The 12,114-nt window shown below is 39.9% G+C and overlaps 1 protein-coding gene across 3 annotated transcripts; it reads right to left on the bottom strand.

The window, feature by feature from the left end:
• Positions 1-195: 195 nt before the first annotated feature.
• On the bottom strand, positions 196-11,045 carry CANX (calnexin). 3 transcript variants are annotated; one of them, XM_054389444.1, is made up of 14 exons: positions 10,860-11,045; positions 10,314-10,387; positions 9,768-9,826; positions 9,290-9,431; positions 7,943-8,024; positions 6,395-6,587; positions 5,325-5,514; positions 4,481-4,594; positions 3,881-4,037; positions 3,347-3,562; positions 2,948-3,067; positions 2,708-2,843; positions 2,478-2,566; positions 196-1,873 (listed from the first exon to the last, which is right to left on the bottom strand). In XM_054389444.1, the coding sequence occupies exons 1-14, from the start codon at positions 11,043-11,045 to the stop codon at positions 1,820-1,822; spliced, it is 1,812 nt and encodes a 603-aa protein (XP_054245419.1). In that variant the 3' UTR covers positions 196-1,819. The 3 variants fall into 3 exon arrangements, with proteins under 3 accessions (XP_054245419.1, XP_054245420.1, XP_054245421.1); XM_054389445.1 differs by having other exon boundaries at positions 2,478-2,563; XM_054389446.1 differs by having other exon boundaries at positions 2,708-2,837.
• Between the last annotated feature and the right edge of the window lie 1,069 nt (positions 11,046-12,114).

Below are 12,114 nucleotides of genomic sequence, written 5' to 3'. Positions count from 1 at the left end.
CAATAGCTTCCAACAGAAGTCTGAAATTACTTCCAATATCTTGCTTGCAATAGTTTATTTGCACACTGCAGAAAGATCAAGAAATCCTGCTATGCATTTGTGATCACTAATATTTCAAACACAACAACCAAAGGATACAACGTAAAGACAGGCAGCAAAAGGTGTTTAAAAAAAAAAAACCACAACCCCCCAAAACAAGTCTTTTAGTAATGGGTTAGATTGTTTGCAAACGTAATTGGAACACTCTTCCCTCCCCAACCCCTGGGAATTATTCCCCACACTATACCTATGCTATGACCAAACAACACTGGAGTGTTTAAATTCAGTGCAAGAAGAGTAATTTCAGGACATTTAATTTCACTCTAAACAAAAGGCAAAAATTCACCTATATAGACATCCAAACGCCAACATATTTGGTACAGTGTAATGAAGTTACATAGATTTCACCCTCAGAGGTATGCTCTTGGTAGTGATGACCTGCATTCCACAAAAGAAGTGTTTGAAACAGTATAATATGGTAGACTCAACGCTTTAAAAAAAATTTATTCAGCTGGAATTGGAACTCCCTAACATTCACAATATAATTTAGGATGCATTTGTTACATGAAGAGCAGATAAAAGACTTGAACAGTTTCACATACCAGTTAAGATATTTCACATGCTCCTTCCCCGCCTACAATACTGACATCTTGGTTGGTTGGTTTTATTTCTGTTTAGTCATTTGTTTTTTTTCCTTAAATACTCAGTTTAACTTGTCTACCTGACTACCTCCACCATTTCTAGAGGAGTAGACATACAGTGATAACAGCGAGAGGATATGGGACACAGTCCTACCCAGTGTTTGGACCCTGGAAAGGAGTAGGCCTAGCTATAAAAAATAATTTGACAATGGGCTGAACATGAAGCGCTTTAGCAACTGTGGCAAATCTGCACTCTGAAAAAGCTGTGCAGTCAGAGAAAGGAAAGCATTAGTGGCTGAACAGAAGGAAAAAGGGGAAGTAGTGTAACTCCCACCCCCATCCCAAACACCCCTTTAGCTTTACAAAAAATTCAAAACCAAAATTCATTATCTGCAAGATCTGCAGGATGAAATGCCACATTAAGTGACCCACTCCAAATCCTAGATGGTTTGTCAGTACTGAACAGGGCTTTAGCCATACACAGGATGAATACTCTACAGACTAACCCGCTCCTTTACCACCCCTTCTTCCTCTTTCCCCTCCCAACAAAAGAAGAAATTTGATTCATTTGAGAGTTTCACTACTGTTTTCCCTATACATCCTCTGAGAAGAGAGGTGTTGTCAAAAACCATTGACAACTTTGCTTTAGGCAGTTATCAAATTAAGGGATATAAAGCCATTGGTGCATTTAGGAATTTACAGATTTGTAAAAAAAAAAAAACAAACTAGTTATAAAACTGCATTTTTATTACCTAGCACTTTTGAGATTCATGATTATTTTTTCACTAATTAATATATTAAATTAAGCCAAGGTTTGAGACTGGAAAAGTTCTACTCATCTACTTAAAAACAGAAAAGAATATTTAAAACCAAAAATGAAAAGGTTAGTTATGTTACATTCCAAAATCCACGGCCCATTATATTAAATGCATTCTTTCTACAGGAATGATGTTCTTTGAAACAAATGATTGCAAATATTTTGCTGCTAGACACTCCATTACATTGGCTAGTGTGACTGGAACCTGTGGATGGTGAAATCTTGAGGTTTGTCCAAGTTTCAATGTAAGGTGTCCAAGGTCCTCTCCCAGAACCATGTTTGAAGAAAAAAAAAATTCAGATCAAGTTCTTACGATTTTTTTTCAATCTTTCCTTGGCTTTCTGTTTCTGGGTGATCTATTCACAGTTTCCTCCTCCTACAAGAAAATAATCAAATAATCTGTGTAAGCAAAGAAAATTTAAGAGCACTCCTAAAAAAAAAATTGAGCAAACCCACAAAAAACAATCTACTTTCACGTTAATGTTTGGATTTAATTTATGAAAGGACCTACTGCTGTTACTACCCTTCCTTTCCATATGTGACAAAAATCCTCCTGTTTTTACAGTGGATGTGCACAATTTGCTGAGTGCTCAACAGCTTCTGCTGCTGTGGGAGCCCCTTTAACTTCAAGCAACATCCCACCCATTTTTAAATCAGCCATTATGTCTGTGTGAAGCAGTTAAGAAGTCACATCATGACTGAATACAAAGCTGAATGTTTGCCTCAAGATGTGTTCCACACAATCCCACCCCTCCCACAGCACAGAGCCTACACAGCAGACCCTTTAAGCAAGGTGCCCAGCCTCCACTGAAGTTGGCCACAGCAATTCCTATTCTGCAGGGTGGTTAAGTTTTCCAAAGTTCTGACACTGAGGTGAGTATCACGTGAATCAGGTTAACTTTTAACACTTCAGTAAGGTTTGTTCTGCATGACTTCAGGAAAGAAACACAAGACTTTCCTCAAAGATTAAACATTCTTACCTCTGATGCAGGTTTCCTGTCTTCATCCTCATCCTCTTCCTCTTCTTGACTAGCACTTCCTATATCAGCATCGCTTCTCTGCTTCTCTTCTAAGAAAAATAAAAAAAAACCCAACTCATTCTCACTTATGACTTCCCCTCACTTCATTAGCTTTACTCCATGACTGCCAACCCTCCTGTTTTAGTCTAGAAAGAACGCACAACTCTTTCACAATTATCTCCTTTACCTACCTAGCTTTTCCTCATTTGCTTCCTCCTCATCCTCCTCTTCCTTATCCCCTTTATCTCTTTCTTCTTCTTTGTCCTCATCCATCACATCAGGCTGAGGAGCATCAGTCTTTTTGTATTCTGCAGCACTTGGCTGTTTCTGAATGAAAAAGTCAAAATCAGGCAATTATTTGTGATATTAAAGGGCACATTATGCTGAAATCTTGTTTTAACATTATGGCAGTTATAGAAGGAAGCAGGTACCTTCCCAGAACAGCAGAAGAGGACAACAAGGAACACTGGCAAAGCCACAGTAAGGATGTAGACTACCCAAAGCCAGGGACGTTCTTCAGCAGCTGCCATCATCTGGCCCACAACACCAGGCTGGAAGATAAAAAGAACTGTAACATTTCATTCCATACAGCAAACTGCAGCAGTTAAGTTTATGCTACAGAATTTTCAAATAGGCTTTTTGGGACTTTGAACATACATCAAAAACATTAAAGCAACAGAGCAACCATTACCAGACTGTAACTAGGAATGGAGGTTCCAGTCTGGGTTAGCATAACCCCTAGCTTTGATACATACAGGTTTGTACTGATACAAACTGCAGGAAAAAACAACAATATTCCAGTCAGAAACACACAATCAAACATTTCTCACCTCTGCAGCACCATCAGCTGCCTTTTTCAGTCCCCATCCATCACTAGCCCAATCATCAGCCACAGCTCTCTCAGTACAGATGATAAAGTTGTCAAAAAAGATGTCAGAAGTCATTGACCATAGCTCAAGTCCCACAGCACTGAAGGGAGTCATCTTGAAAGGTTCCAAGTCTTCAAAGAAATCTGGGTTTGGGATCTTCCTAGGTTTCCATATACCCTAAGACAGACAAAAGACATTTAATCTCACCTGCTATAATATAGCTTTTAGTTTTCACCCCATATTGCACAGAGACACCAATCCTCTGCATTGAATTCCAGGACCTATGGGTGCAATTCATACCGTTTTGTGAATCAGTTCTCATTTATGCCACAAATAAGTAAAGGCCAAGGAAGAAAGCACTTTGAATCTGTCCATGGGAAACGCTGTACAATTATGGCACTGTTTGTATGCTTAAGTACCTCTGCTGAATCTAAATGTGCTTTTTGTAAACAAAAGGCTGCACTGGCCAGCAGTTCAAGCAATGAAAATACCAACCTGATAGTTCACATTATCAATCATAGGAGGCTTCCATTTGCCTTTGTAGTTTGGATTGTCAATCATTGGTCTCTGCCAGGTACCACAGCCAGGGGCTGTCTCACATTTAGGATTTGCAATTTGAGGTGCTTCCCATTCGCCATCCATATCCTCATCCCTGGAAAGGGAAATTCAGTTTAGAAGTCTGCCCCTGGCCTTCGTAGAGAGTTAAGACTTCGGCAATGTCTGATTTCTGTAAACACTGGAATTCCTAACATAATGTGGAGATACTGAAACTTTGTTGAAGGAATGAGCATTTCAAGCAGCAGCTTGGAAGCATAGATCAACAAAAGTTAGTCCCTGGGCAGTCTCCCCTGCCACTCCAAGTATGGTGCAACTGCAAGATGTCCACCCCTGTCCTGTCCAGCTTACAATCACAGAAGAGCTGAGAAGTGAGCATGTGAATGCCAGACAAGACTCCTCAGACCAGCTCATGACTTCTAGTTTGGAAGCACGATGGCCTGAACCAACAACTCTGTTAGTGAGCCTCAACAAACTGGATATTCTCATACTTGTAAAACCATGAAATATTTTGTCATTCACACCAGGCAATAAACTTACCAATCCTCAGGCTTTTCAGCATCAGGATCTGCTACGTATTCTGGCTCATCATCCAGCCAGCCCTCTGGTTTCACAGCATTTTCATCTGCTATCTTTGCAGGTGCATCCTCATCCCTTGAGAAAAGAATGTTCTGTATTAACCCACAACACACAAGTTCTTCACCTCAAGACATGGTTCTACAGACACTGAACAAGCCCACTGATCCACACCACCAGCCAGCTTCACTTCTAATAGGGTAAACCTAACATCATTTCAGAAGAGAACTGCCTTGTGATCTGTTACCTATATGTGTGCCTCATGGCGCAGTCATGATGCCAACTGCAAGGTGGTACTTTTTATTTTTCAAAACCAACCTAGCAAGGGCACGTTACAGCCCATCTTTTATCTTAGTGATCACTGCAAAAACACATTGGAGCTTGAAACTGAGCCTGTGGGTCACACGGCATAGGTTCAAAGACAGAAACCCAGTATCAGTTTTCAATTTAGGATGTCACATGTTTCAGTTACTTATAACTATGCATTACATAATCAACTACAAGCATCTTACAGTTATACCTTCTGCAGCTTAATCTTTTGATCTCATCAAGGATCAGCTAGCACAGATATTGAAGTAAAAGCTTTTTGTGGCCAGAACAGTAACAAGAGCACTAAACGTTAATTACCAGAGCACACAGATCCTCTCTGCCTTTCTCTACCAAACTGCTGCTCAGATGCCTGAACTGATTGTGTGTGCTGACTACAAGGCTGAGACTCAAAACCTCTGTAAATATTATGAGGAAGATCTTGACCAAGGCCAAGTAATCAGGCTAAGGCACCCCTCAATTCCACCCGCTAACATCTTACCAGTCATCTGGTTTAACAGCATCTGGGTCTGGGATTTTTGGTCTCTCATCCCAGTCCTCAGGCTTCTGGTCATTCGGGTCCTCAATCTCTCGGGGTGGATTCACAGGAGGAGACATATCATTCAGCAAATTCCCACTGTTGACAACATTCTGATCAACCAGTATTTCAAAACTATTATCAGGATTCAAGACTGCAAGGAAAAAAGTGATGTTGCCATTAGATACAATGCAAAACAGGTACCAGACACACTGTACAACTTCAGCAATCCAAACTACCACTTACTCGGTAACTGTTTTAAAGAATTAAGAACCCCATACACCAAAGTATAGCAGCAAAGATGTACCACATCTCACTTTCTCAGGAAGAAGGCTCACTGCAGGAATACTATTTTAAAATATGCTAGAAGTACAAAAGCAGCTTGTAGAGTGGTTTAGTAGTTACCACAGCAAGTTGACTTTAGCACAGTAAGCATTGTTTTAGCAGTAAGAATATGTATTCACATTCTGCTCAAGAGTAAGACTCTCTACTACCAACTCACAGGACTTTCATCTCACTCATTTACTCATTGCTGCCTCTTTAGTAGGAAAAGCTAGGGAGATCCTCCCAAGCACTCCCTGAAAGTTTTCAGTCATAACTAATATAGTGTACTTCAAGAACCACAAGAGTTTGTCTGGTGGTAGGAAACCAAGGCAAACAGATTAAGACTATCCCTCTAGGTCTAAAGCCCAGTATACCCCAAATTACTAGGGATTAACAGGCAAGCAGTTTATACATTTTGATAATTATTTTGGATATATTTCACATATCAAGTTACTCATGTTTGCTCCAAAATTAAGCCCTCTAACTGTTCTGTTCAAGGTCTCATAACCTTTCTTACATGAATCAAGGCTTTCTGCAAGGCAGAAATAAGCCTGCATACAGAAAGGCCAAATGTTTGCATTCTGAGCTTTCAAGTGCTTTTTAGTTGTATGGTGTGTAGATACATACTTGTTCATCTGCCTCATTTTATGAGCTTTTCATTCAAAAAAATAAACTACTACTTATTAACATGCCTAGTTAAGTCACCATACCCAGAGTATAAAGATGAGTCTTCTTGTCAGTGAAGTAAGTCTTCAGGTCTGCATCCGGACGCTTTGCGTGCTTCTCCTCGTATTTGCCAGTCTTTGGGTTCTTGTGCCGGAAGATGAAGTGCAATTTGTAGTCCTCTCCACATTTGTCAGGGCCAAACATAATTGTATATGGCGTTTTGTCATGGAACTGATCCTATAAAAGCAATGCAAAACTGGTATTTCAAAACTAACTCAACTTAAATCACTGCCTAGCACAAGAGCTCCCAGTTCATTAGAAACTGTTCTGCAGGCTGGGTATCAAGCCAGTGAACTACCCACACTACAGCTTGATGAATGCAAGCTTCTAGAGAAAACACCAGAATTATTCCAGCTACTTGATTTTGCACCTTTGGTCTCAACTTTCCAGATGGGAACAGCTATTTAAGTGTTATCAAAAATTAAACATTCTCTGGTCACATACACTTTAAGTGTATTTCTATATTAAAGAGCTTTAAAAGCTATCAATATAGAAATATCAGGTACTGATAATCACAAACAAGTGATTTTCTTTCCAGTCCAGTGAGTTTCTTTCACACAAAGTGATAAGAAGCATTAAAAAGTGAGGCCAAGTTGTATTTAGTGCACTTAACTAGTGCACTGCCTCAATCTGAAAGCTAACTGGATATAACCTCACCACTGAACACTGCAATTGTCTTTGTTCTTGTTGGTGTTATCTTACAATTCAATGTCTACATGAAACTGGCTGGACAGTCAAGTAGTCATTTGAGTGTCTTTTTTTATTAATTTGGAACCTGTGCTAACAATACAACTCCAATGAGACTGCAGAAGGAAAGGATGAGTAACAAGTCATAAAAGGTACATTCTATAAAATCTAGGAAGATGGCTACAGAAAACCTACAGACAACCCATGGGCTAACAGAAGCCTATTCAAGGTGACTGAGCAGTGAAGCACTGTTCAAATAAGCCAAACCATTTTAGGTAGATTTATCAATGAGAGGAGAGAAAATGAACCCTTCGGAGCAGTAGTGTGGTCTTTGCCACTGACCACACTTAATACGTTCAAGAGACATTTCTGAAGCAATGGTTCTATATAGCTGGCAAGTGCAGCTGAAATGTAAGGCTGTACCAGTCTAACCTCAAAACTTTTTTTTAAATATACCCAGTAAATCACAAGTGGGTTCACAGGTCAAAGATTAATGCAAGGTGAATTTATGGTTACTTGCATTAGTCTGTTTAAGAAGATAAAAACATGGTCCCTTCCTCTGGGCAACAGCTGCTCAAGAAGGACTCTCCTCATACACTCTCATAAGATACCTCCTCTTTGGTCCTAGAATCCAGGGGAATCCAAAGTATCGTAGACTTTAGCAAAGGTCTAGAACCACTCAACTACAAGAAAGCTCCAAGAGTTTTTGCTGAGTGCAAAGCCTTTACAAGATCAAGCCCAAAATACATCCCATTGCCATCACTGAAGAGGTTTCTTCAGGAGCAAGGAAAATGAAAACAACCTTTTATTTCACAGCTAGTACTCAGATTAGCAGCACTACTCACCAGGTTCAGTTCAGGAGTTTTGGAAAGCAATTTCACATAGGCCCCACCACACTCTATTCCATTTTGGAAGTTTACTTCATACCTAATTTTAGTTTTGGACAGAGAAGGGGAGAACACATTATACATGAGGAAAAACTACTGCAATACACAACTACAGCTTTCAAGTACAAATTGAGAGTAAGACTGGGTGTGGGGGGGGGGGTTGTTTGCTTTAAATCATGAGCCCAGCCATTATTAGAAATACATGCTGCACTCTAAGAACTAAGCAAATATTCACATGGACTTGAGCAACAAGAAAACCTGACAGAAAAGATTAAAAGGATTGAGTACTGGTCTAGAAGATTATGATCTAGAAGTAAGAGAGAAGAAAAAGCTTTCCAATGTACTAGACACTGCAAAAGAGATTAAGCAAGTCAATTATTTTCCCCACAACTACTATGGTAGGCAGCCAACTCAATCTGCAAAACTACCCAAGCAACAACTGGATCCTAGGAGGAGCCCCTTTAGGGTTGTAAGCATGCAACAGTATATTTAGCATGCCAAGGAGGCAGAAAAAAGCAACACATCTATTAGGAATAGGGTAAGACTGCTTGATCTTCTCTCAATGCCAGCAGCTGGAGTAAAGACCATTGTGATTTATTTTTAGCCTTTTATTCTGAGGCAAAACTAAATAGTCATGCAAAGCAAAGTGACCAATTCTTTACCTTCTGTAAATATGAATTATCATACTCTTTGTTTAAAACTGGTAAGAGTAGGCAATAATCCACAATTCAGCTGTTCTCACTGAGCGACTCTTTTTTCCTTCAACTTGCTAGTCTAACACACAAGTATATTCTACTACATCACTTGTGGCCAAACAGAGCTAATCAAGCTGTTCATCTTCCACGACAGATGGACTAACACAAAAGAATGAAACAAGTGCATCTTTATCACACTGTCCACTCCACCTTGGAAACAGGGATGGTTCACTGCATAAGGAAGTACACTGACCTACATACAGACCAGCTTTTCTCTGAAACAAGGACTTTCACAATTAGCAGTACAAAAGTCAGTTGCCTGACCTTGTTACTACAATTACATCAAGTGAAGTGCAGTCCCAAGACAGGTTACCAAGTTCAGCCTTCATAGACCACTTCACTTTTCAGGCTTCAGAGGGACCCACAGTGTTCCTGCCTTCCCCCTTTGGGAATATGGGCTGTTATTTTATTCTTAAACAGTATAACAATAGGTTACAGTATCTTGTGTCCTCTAAACCCCCAGTCAACAAAAGGTCAGTTATGGAATTAACCTCAGCCTGCTACCATGTCACCCCTGAAATAACACAACACTAATTTATCCTTTACTTACTGTATAATAAGGGGTTTAGTATCAAATACAAAAGGCTTTGAAAGTTTGGATGAAATTGCATGATGCTTGGCTCGGGTTACCAGTACAAGCCCTTTGTCTCCTGGAAGCTTAGTGTCTTTCATGTCTTGGACTTCCCATTTACCTGGAAAGAAATTAACCAAGCAACTATCATAACTTTTTCAAGGCAAATTTGTTTTTCCTAATTTTGAACAAGAGAGTCAAGTCTGAAGTAACATCCTACAGGGTAGCTTACCAAATTACTGGTATAACATCTTTACTAAAAATTGTTCTCAAATGTCCAAGTGGATTTTGTCTAAAACAGAACTGCACCTGATATTCTTAGCAAGATATAAAACACTCCTCCCATTTTCTTCTGAGGATACAATATCAACTAGGAAAGAAAACAAAGGCTTGCACCTCTTGTTCAGGTATGACAGAAGACATCAGAAACATCATCCAAAATCTGGGTTGGACTCACCATCATATTTTGCAATCTCATCATCCGTATCATCTTTTTTTGCTCTGGAAAGGATCCACCTAGAAAACATATCCGACAGTTGAAAAAAACTTTTTTCCCCCCCTCCACTAAAGATTATCTTGCTGTCCTATGACTACACATCAGTGTATTGAACCCCTGAAGATCTCTACTTCCAAGCCTGCAAAGTTTTCTGCATTTGCCACTTCCCACTCCCAAAGTAGGATCATGGTCTCAGTGTCTTACTCTGCTGGGAAGGAAAAAAAACAAAAAAGACAGACTTTACCACCCTTAACATTACCTGAAGAAAATAAAAAGTCAGAGAAGGATTAAAACATTGTGCATATGGCTTAACAAGAACTTAAGGAAAGAGCAGCTTAGCTCAGCACTTTAACAGCCACCCTCACACATTCATTGCTATAATCCTTGCCAATCACTGGCCTCTGATTCAGTTTCAAATAACTCAGCCTTCAGTGAGGGTTTTGTTACCTTTCATCAAAATTTTGCAGTATTTGCTATACATTGAATCATCCTTCAGATTATACTCACCCATCCAGAGTTCCTTTATCAAAGGACTCAGCAAAATACACCTCACCAGTTGGGACTGGGGGCCTGTAGGTAACCTATGGAGAAGAGAAGCATTTATGCACCTTTCAAGACACATTCCCTAAAGAGGCACAGACATACCCACCTCACAGTCCCATTCAACACTCAAGCACATCTTACCTAAACCCTTGCAGCATAAATACAGAAGTTACCTAAATAGTGCTGCTTTTGAAAAAGCCATTGTGCAAAGCCATTGTGCTGTTGTCTGCAACTAAAACTGAAGTCTGGATCTAGCTAGACACAATACCATTAACTCCTGACAAACACATCACAGGTTTCAAGAGTGGATCTAAAGTTTCCAGGAAGTCCACAGGGCACATCAGAACAGAAACAAAGCAGCTAGGCTTAATTCCACGCCTTATTCCCAGCTAACATCTTTAATAACATCTCAACAATATATCAAGTGTTAGTAAAAACAACTCTGATCAAACTTACATTAACCACAACACAAGTGGCAATTCAATTTTTAAAAGAAGCTCCATGCCAAACCTTTGGAGTTGGAGGAGGAGTGCTTGTTTCAGGTTTTGACTCTTCTACCTCCTCGATGCCATCGTCCAAGTCATCCTCAATATCAACTACATCATCACCATCATTGTCATCATCCATATCATGTGCCTGGACAGCAAACGTCCCAAGAGCAAGCAGGGTCACACAGAGTAGCCATTTCAGCTCCATGATCTGAGTAAAGACAAAGCAGAGAGGTCAAGCTGCATGCAAAGTGAAGAACTGAAGTGTGAAGTGCCCATTCATCCCACTGAAAGAAAAGGGCAAACTTATCTTTACAGCTCATTTACTGCATCTGGCTGGTTGAGACAGCTCTAAAAGCTGGAGAGGAATACAACGGAAAGCTAAAGTTATTTAACACAAAACAGACAACTGAGTGGAGGACCACATGTGCAAGCTCTGCAGATCATGCTGCAGAAAGCATCAGTTTTGCTCTTACATGGCCACAGTCCATGAGCAGACCAGCAGACACAGGTTCACAACACCACAGCCTGTGCACCTTCAAAAGCCTAAAGAGAAAAACTATTTCTTGCTTATTAGGAACTTTAAATGCATGATGCAGAAACTGAAATATCCATTCAGTTCAGGAACTGAATGAAATATAAACAGCTAGCTCTTGCAAGCAGAGAGTAATCTATGGGGTAGGTAATCTGTCTCCAGAAGTTTGTTTTTTTTTTTTTTAAACTGTGGGATACTGGTGTTGACATTTAACAGTCCCCTTCCCCAGTTTTATTCTGGAATTGCTGCCAACCATCATTAATACTACTGACAGGTGTTAAGGCTACTGGGATTGACCTAAGAGAAAAGTTCTTACTCTTTAATAAACATTTTATCTGGTTCTCCTCTTTCAATCCACAAGTTAACAAGATGATCAAGGAAAGCCTCTGTTAACAGAGGCTTTACAGAACTAATATCACACTTCAGTTTAAAAAGGTGCCCAGCACAGTGTCACATCTAAAACACGGTAAAGCTTGGCAAGCCATAGTTCAGATCTTTTAAGTAAAATGGGTTTCAATTTCACTTTCTTGCTAGAAAAACTGTAAGATCACTGCACCTTTAGGTTGATGCATGCTTGCTCAGTTATTTGCTCTATCACCCCACCCCCACAAAAAACCCACATAAACAACCTGTCTCTCTGCCCCTTTCTTGCCTTTTCTCCTCTGAATCACATTCCAAATTTTTTCCACAACCACGGTAGTAACAGACTAGTATTTTTTTGAAAGCAAATCTAACCCCAAAC

The sequence above is a fragment of the Indicator indicator genome, chromosome 18 (assembly GCF_027791375.1).
Source record: "Indicator indicator isolate 239-I01 chromosome 18, UM_Iind_1.1, whole genome shotgun sequence".
NCBI lineage: Eukaryota > Metazoa > Chordata > Aves > Piciformes > Indicatoridae > Indicator > Indicator indicator.
This window is presented reverse-complemented; position numbering and strand designations above follow the sequence as displayed.